At 37.1% G+C, this 12,541-nt stretch overlaps 2 protein-coding genes across 2 annotated transcripts in view; both read left to right on the forward strand.

Annotated features, from left to right (window-relative positions):
• Positions 1-6,603: 6,603 nt before the first annotated feature.
• Positions 6,604-12,541, forward strand: part of LOC108974389 (leucine-rich repeat protein SHOC-2) — a 9,637-nt gene continuing 3,699 nt past the window's right edge. Inside the window, exons 1-2 of the mRNA XM_018942173.1 lie at positions 6,604-7,590; positions 7,668-7,914. Of these exons, the coding sequence (XP_018797718.1) occupies positions 7,507-7,590; positions 7,668-7,914 (331 nt within the window). The 5' untranslated portion in view covers positions 6,604-7,506. The remainder of the gene's footprint in view (positions 7,591-7,667; positions 7,915-12,541) is intronic.
• Positions 10,360-12,541, forward strand: part of LOC108974382 (fructose-bisphosphate aldolase-like) — a gene marked incomplete in the record, with an annotated part of 3,259 nt that continues 1,077 nt past the window's right edge. The window contains 2 exon segments of the mRNA XM_018942160.1: positions 10,360-11,252; positions 11,323-12,541. Of these exon segments, the coding sequence (XP_018797705.1) occupies positions 10,454-11,252; positions 11,323-11,906 (1,383 nt within the window).

The following is a 12,541-nucleotide window of genomic DNA, read 5'->3' on the forward strand; positions in this document are numbered from 1 at the left end:
TTCCTTACTTGTTTAAACTCGTTGTATTACGATTTGTTATTTGCTTCCAAATAGGCCTCAATTTCGGCGATCACCTCTTCATTCGATGAAAATTTTTACCCAGCGCGCATTCTTTTGAGATCTGARAACAAGAAATAGTCGCTGGGGCCTGATCTATACAGAATACAGTGGAAATGAAAGCAATTCGAAAAACAATTCATTGATTTTTGTCATAGTTTTCACTGACTTGTGACACGATGTATGGTTTTGATGAAACAGCATTTTCGTTTTCTTCATATACGACCGTCTTTCGGCGATTTCGCCCTTAAATAACATTATGCGATAGTCACTGTTGATGGTTCCTCCTTTCTCAAGGTATTCAATAAAAATTACTCCATGCGCATACCAAGATACAAACGCCATAAACTTGCCAGCCGACTATTGCGTTTTTACAYGGTTTAGCGCAGGTTCATTGCGCGGAGTTCACCCGATTGATTTTTGATTGGACTTAAGAATGAAATGTTGGAGACATGCTTCGCCTATTGTCACATATCGATGCAAAACCTCGAGTGTCTTACGCTTGAACAGCTCCAAATACGGTTCCGAATCATCAACTCCTCGTTGTTTTTTGTTAAAAGCAAGCTCGCGCTGTACCCACTTTTCACGAAGCTTTCTGATACTCAAATACTCATGAATGATATAATGTACACGTTCAATTGATATMTTTAGGGTGCCTGCTAAATCAAGCAACTTCACTTTACGGTCATCCAAAATTATTTTGTGGACTTGTTTGATGTTTTCGTCAGTAACAACCACTCTGGGCGACCACTGTATTGCGTCTAAACTTAGTTTTCTGGTCCTTTAAGGTTGACTRTTTTGAGTCTGTGTGCGGAAACTCATGACAATGCCAAGCTTTTCCTTCAACTGTATTTTTGCCCTTCAAAAAAYAATATTTTAYMAACACTMCAAATTCTCTTTTAACCATTTKTTTCACAATAACAGAAGTTGCTYCACTCAAACTGYMACTAACAGGTATCCTTTCGGTTTGYACGCAGTTGGTCTACAGAGATCAAATTTGATCACATCTTGTAATGAGCAGAGCCAGGGACGCATTGATAGTATGAGTGGAATCCAATTGGAGTTTTCAACTCAGTACTTATCTCACTTATTTGGTGCCGATAGAAGCAAAATCTAACATTTCCAACCACTTTTCTTATTTTCACAATAAATTAGTTCACTTTTGTTTCGTCCATGGTGTGTAGGATTGATGGTTTTGGAATGACTTTCGCGAGAGCGCGATTAGTTAAAGCCACTAACTTTTGCAGTTACTCACAATATTGTATTCTATTTGTTCTTGTGATTTCGCATTTTGCTGCCAAGCTCCGAAAAAGCACCGTCAACGTGCTGTTTTCGCCGGCATCTAAAGCCAGCAGCTTTGTTTGTAGCATTCGTTAGCATCATCGACTTTACAGTTAATAAACTAATAACACACGAAATGTAAATATGAATATAGCTACGCATATTTGAACAACAATAACAACAGCAAGCATTTAATACCAGTTTTCCTGAGCGTATTAAGCTTAAAATTGCTATAAAATGCTGCAATTATTTGATTCGGGTATTATTAATTACTTAGCGTGGGCTGAGCGCGCATTTCGAGAATTTTCACGCAATCTAAAGTATACTCAAATTGAAGTAAGTGAGAAATGAAGTCAATCTTTGCGCTTATCGTATGTCTGCTGGTGGCCTTTGCCGGAATGTCAACATCGATGCCGTCAGTGTTCGTGGAGTACATTGCCATACCACCACCACCACCGATACCCTATTATCATCACGGGCATCATCATCACCATCATCACGGACATCATCATGGCGGTTATGGAGGTGGTTTTGGGGGTTATTGGGGTGGTTATGGCGGCTACTATGGCGGGTATCATGGATAAGTGCTAAATGTGAATCGTTATTTGAAAACTTGTAAATAAAATGACCGAAATTAAAAGCTGGAAAGTTGTATTACTGTGATCATTATCATTTAATTAAAGCAATATCAATGTATGTATTTTAGAAGTATTTCCCAAATAAACTTTTTTCACAAGAAATTTGATATTTCCTTATTAAACTTGAAACACGAAATATGGTGACAAACGAGTTAACGCATAAAAACCTCATGGGCTGAATATCAATCTGTGAATCAGAACTGAATCCCAACAAATCTGATCCATTTTTAGATCGGATAGTTACTGGTGACGAAAAATTCTTCACTTACGATAACGTCAAGCAAAAATTGCGGAAAACCAGAGCAAACGGTAGACAAGCCAGGACTAACTGTCAGGAAGGGTTTGATGTATATTTATTGGAATTGGACTGTACCCTTAAGACCGRCCTTTTAGGACGGATCTGTAATGTCCACAATCGAACGGTAGGATGGAAACAATCTCCCAAAAAAACCAAATTTGGCCCATAGAAGAAGAACTGTGATCCATTAGGATACTGCCAGGCTACACACATGAATATTGACGAGCCAGGTGCTACGGAAACTTGGTAGTGAGGTTCCTTTGCATGGACCTTATAGTCCGGACCTATAGCTATAGAACCAGAGGCCTACTAATTATGTCCAGATATRGTATATACAGACTTACAGTTATTGTAAGAGAATGAGTTTGTAGAATATGAGTAAAAAATGGGCATGCCTTATAAACAAATTTACCGCAACTGGAAGCTAAAGGAGATACGGAAAYGTTTTTCCACTTTCTCTGCGAATTTCCAGCTAGAGGTACTTCTTTTAATAGCCTTTTTTTAACAGATCACGCAGCTTATGCAAGAAATAAAGAGGCTCGACCTTACCAAGCGAATCGCGTAGCTCTATAGGCTCTTGAAAAGTTCAAAGCCTATTTCTATCTCAATTGGTATGTAAACAAGCCAAATTTCAGCATTAGGGACGCTGTCATTTCATCCAGAAAAAACTTCCAATGGCGACCATTATGGGGCCTTGATAATTGACTATTCTATCTGATTTTGAAACTCGTGATCTCGGCGATATTTGGTTTCAATAAGTCCAACCAACAAGCGCCACTTCCCACACATCACATCAGTCTATGGATTTATTGAGAGAACACTTTGGTGAGCAGATAATCKCACGTTTGAGACGGTCGATTGGCCACCAAGATAGTGTGATATTACACCGTAAGATTTTTTCCTATGAGGGTATGTAAAGTCTAAAGTCTATGCGGACAATTCCGCTTCGATTCAGGTCTTGGAGCAAAACAGCACGTGAGTCATTCGCCAGTTACYAGTCGAAATGAACGAACGAGTCATAGAGAATTCGATTAAAAGGATGGATCATCGGAGACATAGCCGCGGCCAACATTTGAAAGAGGTAATCTTCAAAAAATAATTGCCAAAAAATGTACTTACGAATTATAATAAACATTCCATTTAATTTGGGGTTTCTGTGTTTTTCTTCAAAAAAAAAGGAGGAACCTCGAAATGGATCACCCTTAAGATAATAAATTTTTTTTTTTACTTTTAATCTCCATTCGAATGCCTGCAACTGTAAGCATATTTCATATTATAGTGCAAGCATTTGTGCATCAACAGCTGATTTACACTCTCACTTTCAACTGAGAATGCCCAACAAGCTTTTGAAAGCTCCACGAAAAGCTCACGAAGTGCATGGAAAATACAAATTCACACCCCAACCACACAACAAATACGGCAACTGCTTACAGCCAACAGGTTGCAAGTTAACCGTGAAAATGTGAGAGCAAAAGAGCTTCAAGAATTCGGTGAACACTTATATATGTATGTGTGTATATACAAATACACACACAAAGCCCCCACTAAGTATAAAATCGATGCAATCGTACAAAAGCAACAAAAAAAGCAATTGCAGCCAAATTGCAATGTCAATGCCAACGGCGAGCAAAACAGCGGCGCGACGCCTCTAATTCACCACACTCACTGCAACTGACCAACGCCTGTGAGCAGTTCACTCAAATAGCGGTGGCATGCAAATGCATTTTATATAAGTCTGAAAAATTATATAAAAATATTTTTGCCAAAAAAAAAACATAAAATCGAGTTTAAATCGTAAACGGAGTTGATAAATTAATTCAGTTGTTTGCTGCGTCTCCCACTGTATGCTGCGGCGTATGAGGAACATTTTACGCTGCCGCAAAGTATGCAACGTGCTTTTATGTGCGTTTCGAGTGTGTCAAGGTCGCGTCAACGTAAACGGTTTTTCTTTTTATAAAGCGCCGCGCTTTTCTCGTGCATTTCTACTTGTGACGTAAACCGTCGCCGCGTTGGTGGCATTGAAAATCTATGTTTACTTTGGAAGTGCAGTAATTCGTACTTTTAATATTTAAATGCAAAATAYGAAAATGCCAAAATATTACAAGTGTGCCAAACAAAACAAWAACAATAACAGAGAGCGAGCGAATGTGTTTCCAAAATTATACAGTGTGTGCGAGAAGTATTGTACAAAGTTTTCAACTAAATTTTAGACGTAATTTCGATATTTGGTGTATAAATTTTAATTTTAAGTAAATTTCAAATTTTTGTATAACATTTTACATATAAATAATTTTAAGATACACATTTACATACATATGTAATAATTTATTATTGTTAAGGATAAGCCGAGCTTCTCTACCTTTTTGTGTGCTAAATAATTTTAATTTGAAATAAATATTCAATTTTCCTCAAAAGTAACGCGCAAACTCTTTTAGCCCAGATGTACATTAAGGTGTGCCAAAAACTAAACTACCGAAAATTAAGAAATATACCGAGAAAACTTACCGTACAAGAAAAAAAATGTGTAAAATTTTATTTGTATGTGTTCATACATATGTATGTATGTATGTACATTAGGGTGCGGCAAAAACTGAACTACCGAACTTAAACGTATATACTACGAAAAAAAAATGTTCCGTGCAAGGAAAAATACTATAAAATATAATTTTTCATTTTACATATGTATGTACATTAGGGTGAACCAAAAACTGACCTATTGAAACAATGCATCAAGACTAACATATTTTCAGAAGAAAAATATATCTGCAAGAAAAAATTTTGGAAATTTTTTCTCATACACGTACATATGTACATATGTAAATATGTACAACATCTATTTTAGGGTGAATCTAAAAATAACTTAATGAATTAATGGGTTCAAATGAGAACATACGTATATACAGAAACAATTATACGTGCAAGAAAAAATGTATTATAAATTTTTTAAAATTTTATTTGCATGTATACATTAGGGAGCGTCTAAATCTGACCTAACGAATTTATGGGTCAAAATTAACAGATTTTCAGAAAAAACTATCCAAAAAAGTTTAGAAATTGTATTTCCTACACATAGGTAGACTATGCGCATATGTACATTAGGGTGAGCCTAAAACTTACTTAATGAATTCATGGGTTATAATTAACCCTTGTATATAAAGATAAAAATATCGCTACAAGAAAAAATGTAGAAAATTTAATATATGTATGTATGTACAGAAAAGAATATTAACGTGTGAAAAAATTWAAAAAAAAATGTATTTCTTTGTGTATGTATGTACATATGTATGTAAATTAGGAAGTTTTCGCTCAATCTATAAAATTCATGGGCTATATATACATAAACCTATATGCGGAAAAAAACTTTCTCTGAAAAGAAAAGTTTTAAAAACCATTTATATATGTACATATGTACATTAGGGCGCGCTAAGATATCTTATGGAATTTATAAGTCAAAATTAACATATATTAAAATTAACAAAATTTCGCCGAAAGCAAAAATTTTCGTGTTTTATTCACGTATGTACATTTGTGCATTAGGGTGTGCTAAATACTAGCCTTTCAAATTCACGATTTAAAATGAGCCCATACTATACCACATACAGAAAAACAATTTTCCTAGAATATTTAAAACTTTTTCCTATATGTATTTCTTTGCCAATTTGGACCACTTTTTCTTCAATTCGGCCTCGACGCCTCAATATTCAATAATTTGACTTAGTAGAGCCCTGTAACCCTTTTCTAGCTAGCTAATGTATAATACATCTCGTTAATCTCAGAAACTCAGTGATCATCATCTTTTCGGCCGACAAGACAGCCTTTTCCTTCTTCGGACCTGCCTTTCGGCGAGGGCAACACTTTAGAAAGCTGTAACTCAAAAAATATTTGAAAGATTGATTTTATATTTTTTTGTATGTTCTTTATGAGATATTAAAATATACATATGTATATTCAATTTTATAGAACAAACTTTATTTTATAAAAGTTGTTAGGACCCGAAAATAATTACCCCCGAAATTTCGAAAATTTGTCTGATATGTAAAATTCTCACAAAGGTTATCAATAATTAGGAAACTGTGGAAAATTGGAAAATTTGCAAAATCCATTCAAGTATCATTCTAATAAAAGCATGCCAATATTGTGAGTATACTTTTTGTAKGCACTGTAGTTTTCGTACGGGTTTTCAACTTTTCTAAGCACACAATTTTTCCATTCAGAAACTGCCATTTACACAAATTTATTTTATTATTATTAGTTTGATATGTGTGTTGCTCACTTCAGTTTCAAAATTTGTCGCATGTTTTTGATATTATTTTTCTGCGTTTCTTTTTCTTTCTGTTTATTTGCGTGAGATTTTTTATACGAAATTTACACAGTGTGATTGTAAAGCAAATTTCTTTTCGTTCGACGTACTTGAACTAATATAAAAAATTTRTTGTCCGTGTGCCAAAATAATATTTATTAGAATAAAAATAGTCTCTTCGTGCAAGAAATAGATTTTGCAAAAAGTGTAAATAGAAAAGATGAAAAGCAAAAAAATCAATTTCTCTAAACAAAGTTGCGGTTTTAACAAAAAATAATTTGTGTTTGTTAGAAACCCTCGGAGGAGAGCCCAGTCTCTGGCGGTTGGTTCCAACATTAGATCGTGTATTTTCAGTGAATTGTCGCATTTTAGTCTTCGTGTAGCTTTCATGTTCGATTAACATRCACATATTTCGCACGTGAAGACAGCATTCCCTGTTTGCAGTGCCGCAGTGTTGCAAGAACCACCAAATCGATCATTCGGCGCCGCATAAATTAGATTGTACATTTCGGATCTCTTTGCCGCACTCGTATTTCGTTAAGACGTCTACGGATACTGTTTCGGCTACGTTTTTTAGCACCGTTTTTTTCTTGTTCCGCTGCTTTTGGTAGTATCGATAGTCCACACGAAGCTTAAGCTGTGATATAATTTAACAAAATTGAAGAAAGTGAAGTTTTTAGTGCAAAAATTAATTAACAAAAATTTAGTGTTGTGCAAATTTCATAAACAGCTGACACTAGTGAGTACAAATAGTGTTTCAAGCGCTCCAGCAAACGCAATAACGCACAGCAAATCGCTTTGCCAACGCCAGCAAAGTCTTACTACTTAACGGTTTTGCAACTCGCACACGTTGCCCGTCAGCGGCCATTAACGGTACGAAAATTGCTCAAGAAAAGGTACGTCTGCCCTTTCCGATACCACGGTACACTACCATGAATAAGACCACACTCCACTGGAGTTATTTAAACTTCAAGGATGTGCCAATGGATCTCTATCTCTATGAAGACCTCGAAGAGGTAAGCAATATTCCTTAGACGTTCGAAGCTTTTATGTAAAGATTTTCTTTAAACCAACTCAATGCCTATTATTCAAGGTGTACCTGAAGGAGAATTTCATCACCACAATTCCCAAATGGCTGCTGAATGTTACGACGCTAAAGTTCATCCACTTGGCTGGCAATAATTTGAGCGCGATTCCTGAGGAAATGTATCTGTTGGAAAATCTGGAGTTTCTCGACGTCTCCAACAATCAAATACGTGAACTTCCGAAGACTATTGGACTTATGGACCGCTTACAACGCCTAAATGTGAGTGGCAACGAGCTGACCGAGCTGCCYCCTGGTGAGTTCAGTATTTAAGTAAGATTCAATCTTTGTACGAAGATYTCCGATGCTAGAGCACCATGATCTCAATATACTACTGTGAGCGAAAATAATAAAACTTTGTTCATAATTTAAAATTCTTAATTTATTCTTCAAAATCTATGTCATCTCCCTCAAAGTAAACGACTTGGCTTCCATACAAATGTACTAGTGTTTTTTCAAATCATCGAAACAGTTTTTAAAGTCAATTTCCGGACTAACCTTCAATGCGAGTAGCGATTCAAGATCAAAACGGTTTCCCCGGAGCGGTCGTTGTAGTTTGCTAAATATCCTAAAGTCACACGGGGCTAAATCCGGCGAATTATCGGCCATAATTCCGGTCTCTCTTTACGAAAACCTTCGCGCAACTGAGCCATAATACTCAAATAGTATTCATTGTTGATAGTTTGGCTGGTAGGAAGAAAAYTGTCCACATAACGTGTTTTTTCGACTCTGGCTTTTTCACGATATTTCGCCGATTGATTGTCTGTTTCCGGGTTATAAGGATAGATCCAAGACTCATCGCCAGTAATAATATGTTCCATGACATGAAAACTGTCAATATAGAATGTTTTTTTTCGGCTTCGGCTTACCTTTATCACGATATTCACCCGAYTTATCGTCTGTTTCCGGATCGTAAGCATAGATCCAAAACTCATCAGCAGCAATAATACGTTTTATGACATCCTGGTAGTCCGAAAGCATTATTTCACAAAGGTTAAAGCGACGCTGTTTTTCGGCAAAATCGAGTGATTTCAGAACCAAATCGTGCTTTCACTTTTCTTAYGGCCAAATGATTTTTCAAAATGGTTTCTCTGATCCTTCCGATATTCCAAAAATGCCTGTAAAATCTCTGACTGKTAGTCCTCGATTCTCAAGCACCAACTCCTTTGTTTTATTGACGTGTTGATTATCAGTTGATGTTGATGGCCRTTCTTGTTTGTGGTTCGTCTTCAACGTGTTCTCTACCCTCTTTGAATAATTTGTACCAATTAAAAATACTTGCTCGCGACAAGCAATAATTACCGAAGGAGATTACCAAYATTCTGAATATTTCAGTACCAGAAATTGGATTCCGCACACAAAATTTAATGGAAATTCTTTTTCGAATAATTTCACTCATGGGAGATATATATATATATATAGTAGGTCTATAAGAATATATATATATATATTTTCTGGAATTCTGCGAAGTAGAATGACTTTTTCAAATTTGATGGTTCTTTCCTGTGGCTCTGTCCAGCATTATCTAGAGCTCATCTTAAATATCTTGGAGCTTCGCAGATCAAAAGACCAGATAAATTATCAAAATTAGATAACAAGTCGCTCTTAAAGTTCGCAAAAGGCTTGTACATCTTATATTTCGGATTCTTCAGCTCGGTTTAACTGATCCTTATTCTGGCTTTACTTAGGACTAGTAGGTCTGTGTATGGCATACATAATCTAACTTAACCTCATCAAATTGAAAAACAGAAGTTGTATGGTGCAAATCTTAGATGTGTATAAGAGACAGATGTATGGCATACATAATCTAACTTAACCTCATCAAATTGAAAAACAGAAGTTGTATGGTGCAAATCTGGAGTACACGCCGGAAGGGGTAACCATTTATAGACTAATTCGATCAATTTGACCTTAGAGATGGAGAGGTAGAGAGCAAATACATTGTCATATTGGAAGATAGTCCTCTCTTCGCCAATTTCTTACAATTTTACTTCAATTCGAACTCGCCGTCTGAATAATTTGACATAATAGAGTCTTGTAACCATTTTCTATGTAGTCAATATAGATCACATCTTGTGAACCTTAGAAAGCGGTAGTCCAACATCTTTTAGCAGACAAGACAGCCTTTCCGCTCTCCGGATCAGGTTTGCCGGTTCAGGTACACTGTTTCTTGATCTTATAAATTGTTGTCAGTAGTTAATAAAGCACGCCATCACGTCCTTTTTTCCATGCGGTATATTAACCACGATTTTAATGTACTATCGAACGTGGACTTTTTTCATATGGTAACTGCTTTCCCGGTCATGGACGTAGCTCTTCAAAAACCGGCCTATGATCACTCAAACAAACGCTCACCAGAGTGGAGTTACCGTATGATAATGAAAGCGCTCTTTAATTTAGTTGCACGATTTTCCTTTCAAAAATCATTCGAACCAACGACTATTTTTCCACCTTTTTAAACCCGCGATCACCACATGATCTAAACAAAACTTTGAGTCCGATTCAGTGCCAGCTTCATAAAACATGAACTGTGTGGATCGAGCTTGAGCTTGTGTTAAAAACCCACACCCAAAGTTTCCACAAAGCTCAATTTTATGATCTAATAAGAATTCTACAATTCTTTAATATCAAATTACTTTGGAATTTATGGAGAAAAAAATACAAAATTATTAAAAAGAAATTTCCAAAATAACAMAAAAATATTCTACATTTCAAAGTTTTCTCAAAATTCAAAAAAAAAAAAGTTTTCTTGCAAAACAACATCCATTTTACTGCAAAACTCCGCTAAATCCACAATGTCCACATATTTTAATTATCCYTCGCGCAGCTTAATTGATGAACTACGTCATATAGCAGCGGAACTTATGAAACCGGGACATGGCATAGTCATCACGGACGAATCGCCATCACAATTAGAGCGTTTAATGGAAATGTTTGGCATAAATTCTTCGAAAGAGATGCGCATCCAATACCGCAGTCTATTATTTTCAGTTAAGGAATCACTAGACGAATATGTCTCTGGTGTTGCCGTGCACCCGGAGGTATTGGAACAAACCACACCTAACGGTTGTGCGCTACACTGTCAGTTGCGGCGMAAGAATGTATTGGTTGGAGTCACCGTCGATAAGGGGCTTGTGCCATTGTTAACTACCTACGGAGAGTACACCACGCAGGGTCTTGACGGTTTGGCTGGACGGTGTGCCGAATATAAGGATTGCGGTTGCGATTTTACCATGTGGCGCGCACAGTTTAACATTGGYGAATATTCGCCTTCGTACCAGGCTATAATGGATAATGCCAATAACCTGGCAAAGTTTGCGGCCATCTCACAATCAAAACGTATGCTGCCAATCTTAGAGGTAGATGTAGTGCCATCAGATGACAATGATATGGAACGTGCTGAAAAAGTCGCCGAGACAATTTTAATATTCATTTTTAAATCACTTTGTATTCATCATGTCAATCTAGAAGGCACAATACTGAAATTCCCTGCCCTAAACGCAGGCTCRAAGTGCACGARACGTTATTCGCCGGGTCAGATCTCAAAAACAACATTACGCTTACTGAGGCATGTCGTGCCGGCTTCAGTCGGTGGTGAGTTTAAAYGACTTTGAAGCATAAACATCTTTCCTTGTTGCAATAAACATATGTTCTCGGTTTAAAGGTATCATTTTGCATGTGGATGGTAAGACGGAAGATAAGAGTCTTTGCCTGCTGAACGCCACATGTGTCGATCCATCACCCAAACCGTGGCCCATAATATTCAGCTTCGATGGCATATTACAGTCTTCGATTATGATGGCTTGGGCGGGTCAGTGCAAAAATATGCAGAAGGGTCAACAAGAGTTTCTTAAAATGCTGGATGCCTTTTCCAAAGCTGTTCAGGGCGCGTATATAACCGGTTCGATGAAATCGCTAGCCGATCAGTGTTACTGTAAAAGGGCTTTTAAAGCTTTGAAGACGAAACCKGATCCGCTACCTGATGATTGTGTTAGATATGATGAAATATGTCGACCTCCGATTGTTATGCCCATTGCGCCCGCACCAGTTGCAACTRCCGACTCTGCTGTAGTTGTCGCGATCACCGCAATTAAAACGGAGGAAACGCTATTAGCCGTAGGAGCTACAACTGAGTTAGTCGAAGGCGATGGACCAGTTATAATAGAAGAAGCGAAATCGACCACGGAAGCTGCAACAGAGGATGCCGCAAYAGAGCAAACAGAGAGTCCACCAGCAGATAGTCAGTAGAAGTGGACTATTCAGAGGGGATCTCCGACCAGTTACCGGTGGTTGTAAGTAGGAGCATAACGTGGCAGTGAAATGGATGCCAAAAGTTTCGAAATAAAACAGTTATATTTTAATATTGAAACAATAAAGTTTCAGTTTCTAGTTAAGATCCRCAAATATGGGACAAAGTTTTTGAAAGCAAAGCGAAGCAACTCTTATCAACACTAAAGRAAAATGCTAAAAAACAGAGATGCATATTATATTTTATTACTCAACACTTTGATTTTCTTAAACAAATGTATTTAAACCATGATAAAACCTGATAGGATCAGAACTCCTTTTACAATCTGGATGTCACATGGATAGCAAAAGCGCCATCGTTCTCATTTTGACGTATTGAAATATTGGCACGACCATCGTAGCCCACCACAACCGATTTTCCTGTACATCTTGAACCCGACTTTTCGCCGGAGATGATGTCACAGTAAGTGCCCGCCGGCAAACAGGTCTGCAACGAGATGTTCAAATCATTATTATCATTGTTGAAAGCTACGAAGCCCTTATTGCCACGACAGAAGGCGATCTGGTTACTGCCATTGTCCCACCAGTTCTGTACATTAGTGCCGGATACGATGTTTCTGAAGCCAACCATGTTG

This window comes from Bactrocera latifrons, unplaced genomic scaffold (assembly GCF_001853355.1).
Source record: "Bactrocera latifrons isolate USDA-ARS-PBARC rearing strain unplaced genomic scaffold, ASM185335v1 scaffold_111, whole genome shotgun sequence".
In the NCBI taxonomy this organism is placed as follows: Eukaryota; Metazoa; Arthropoda; class Insecta; order Diptera; family Tephritidae; genus Bactrocera; species Bactrocera latifrons.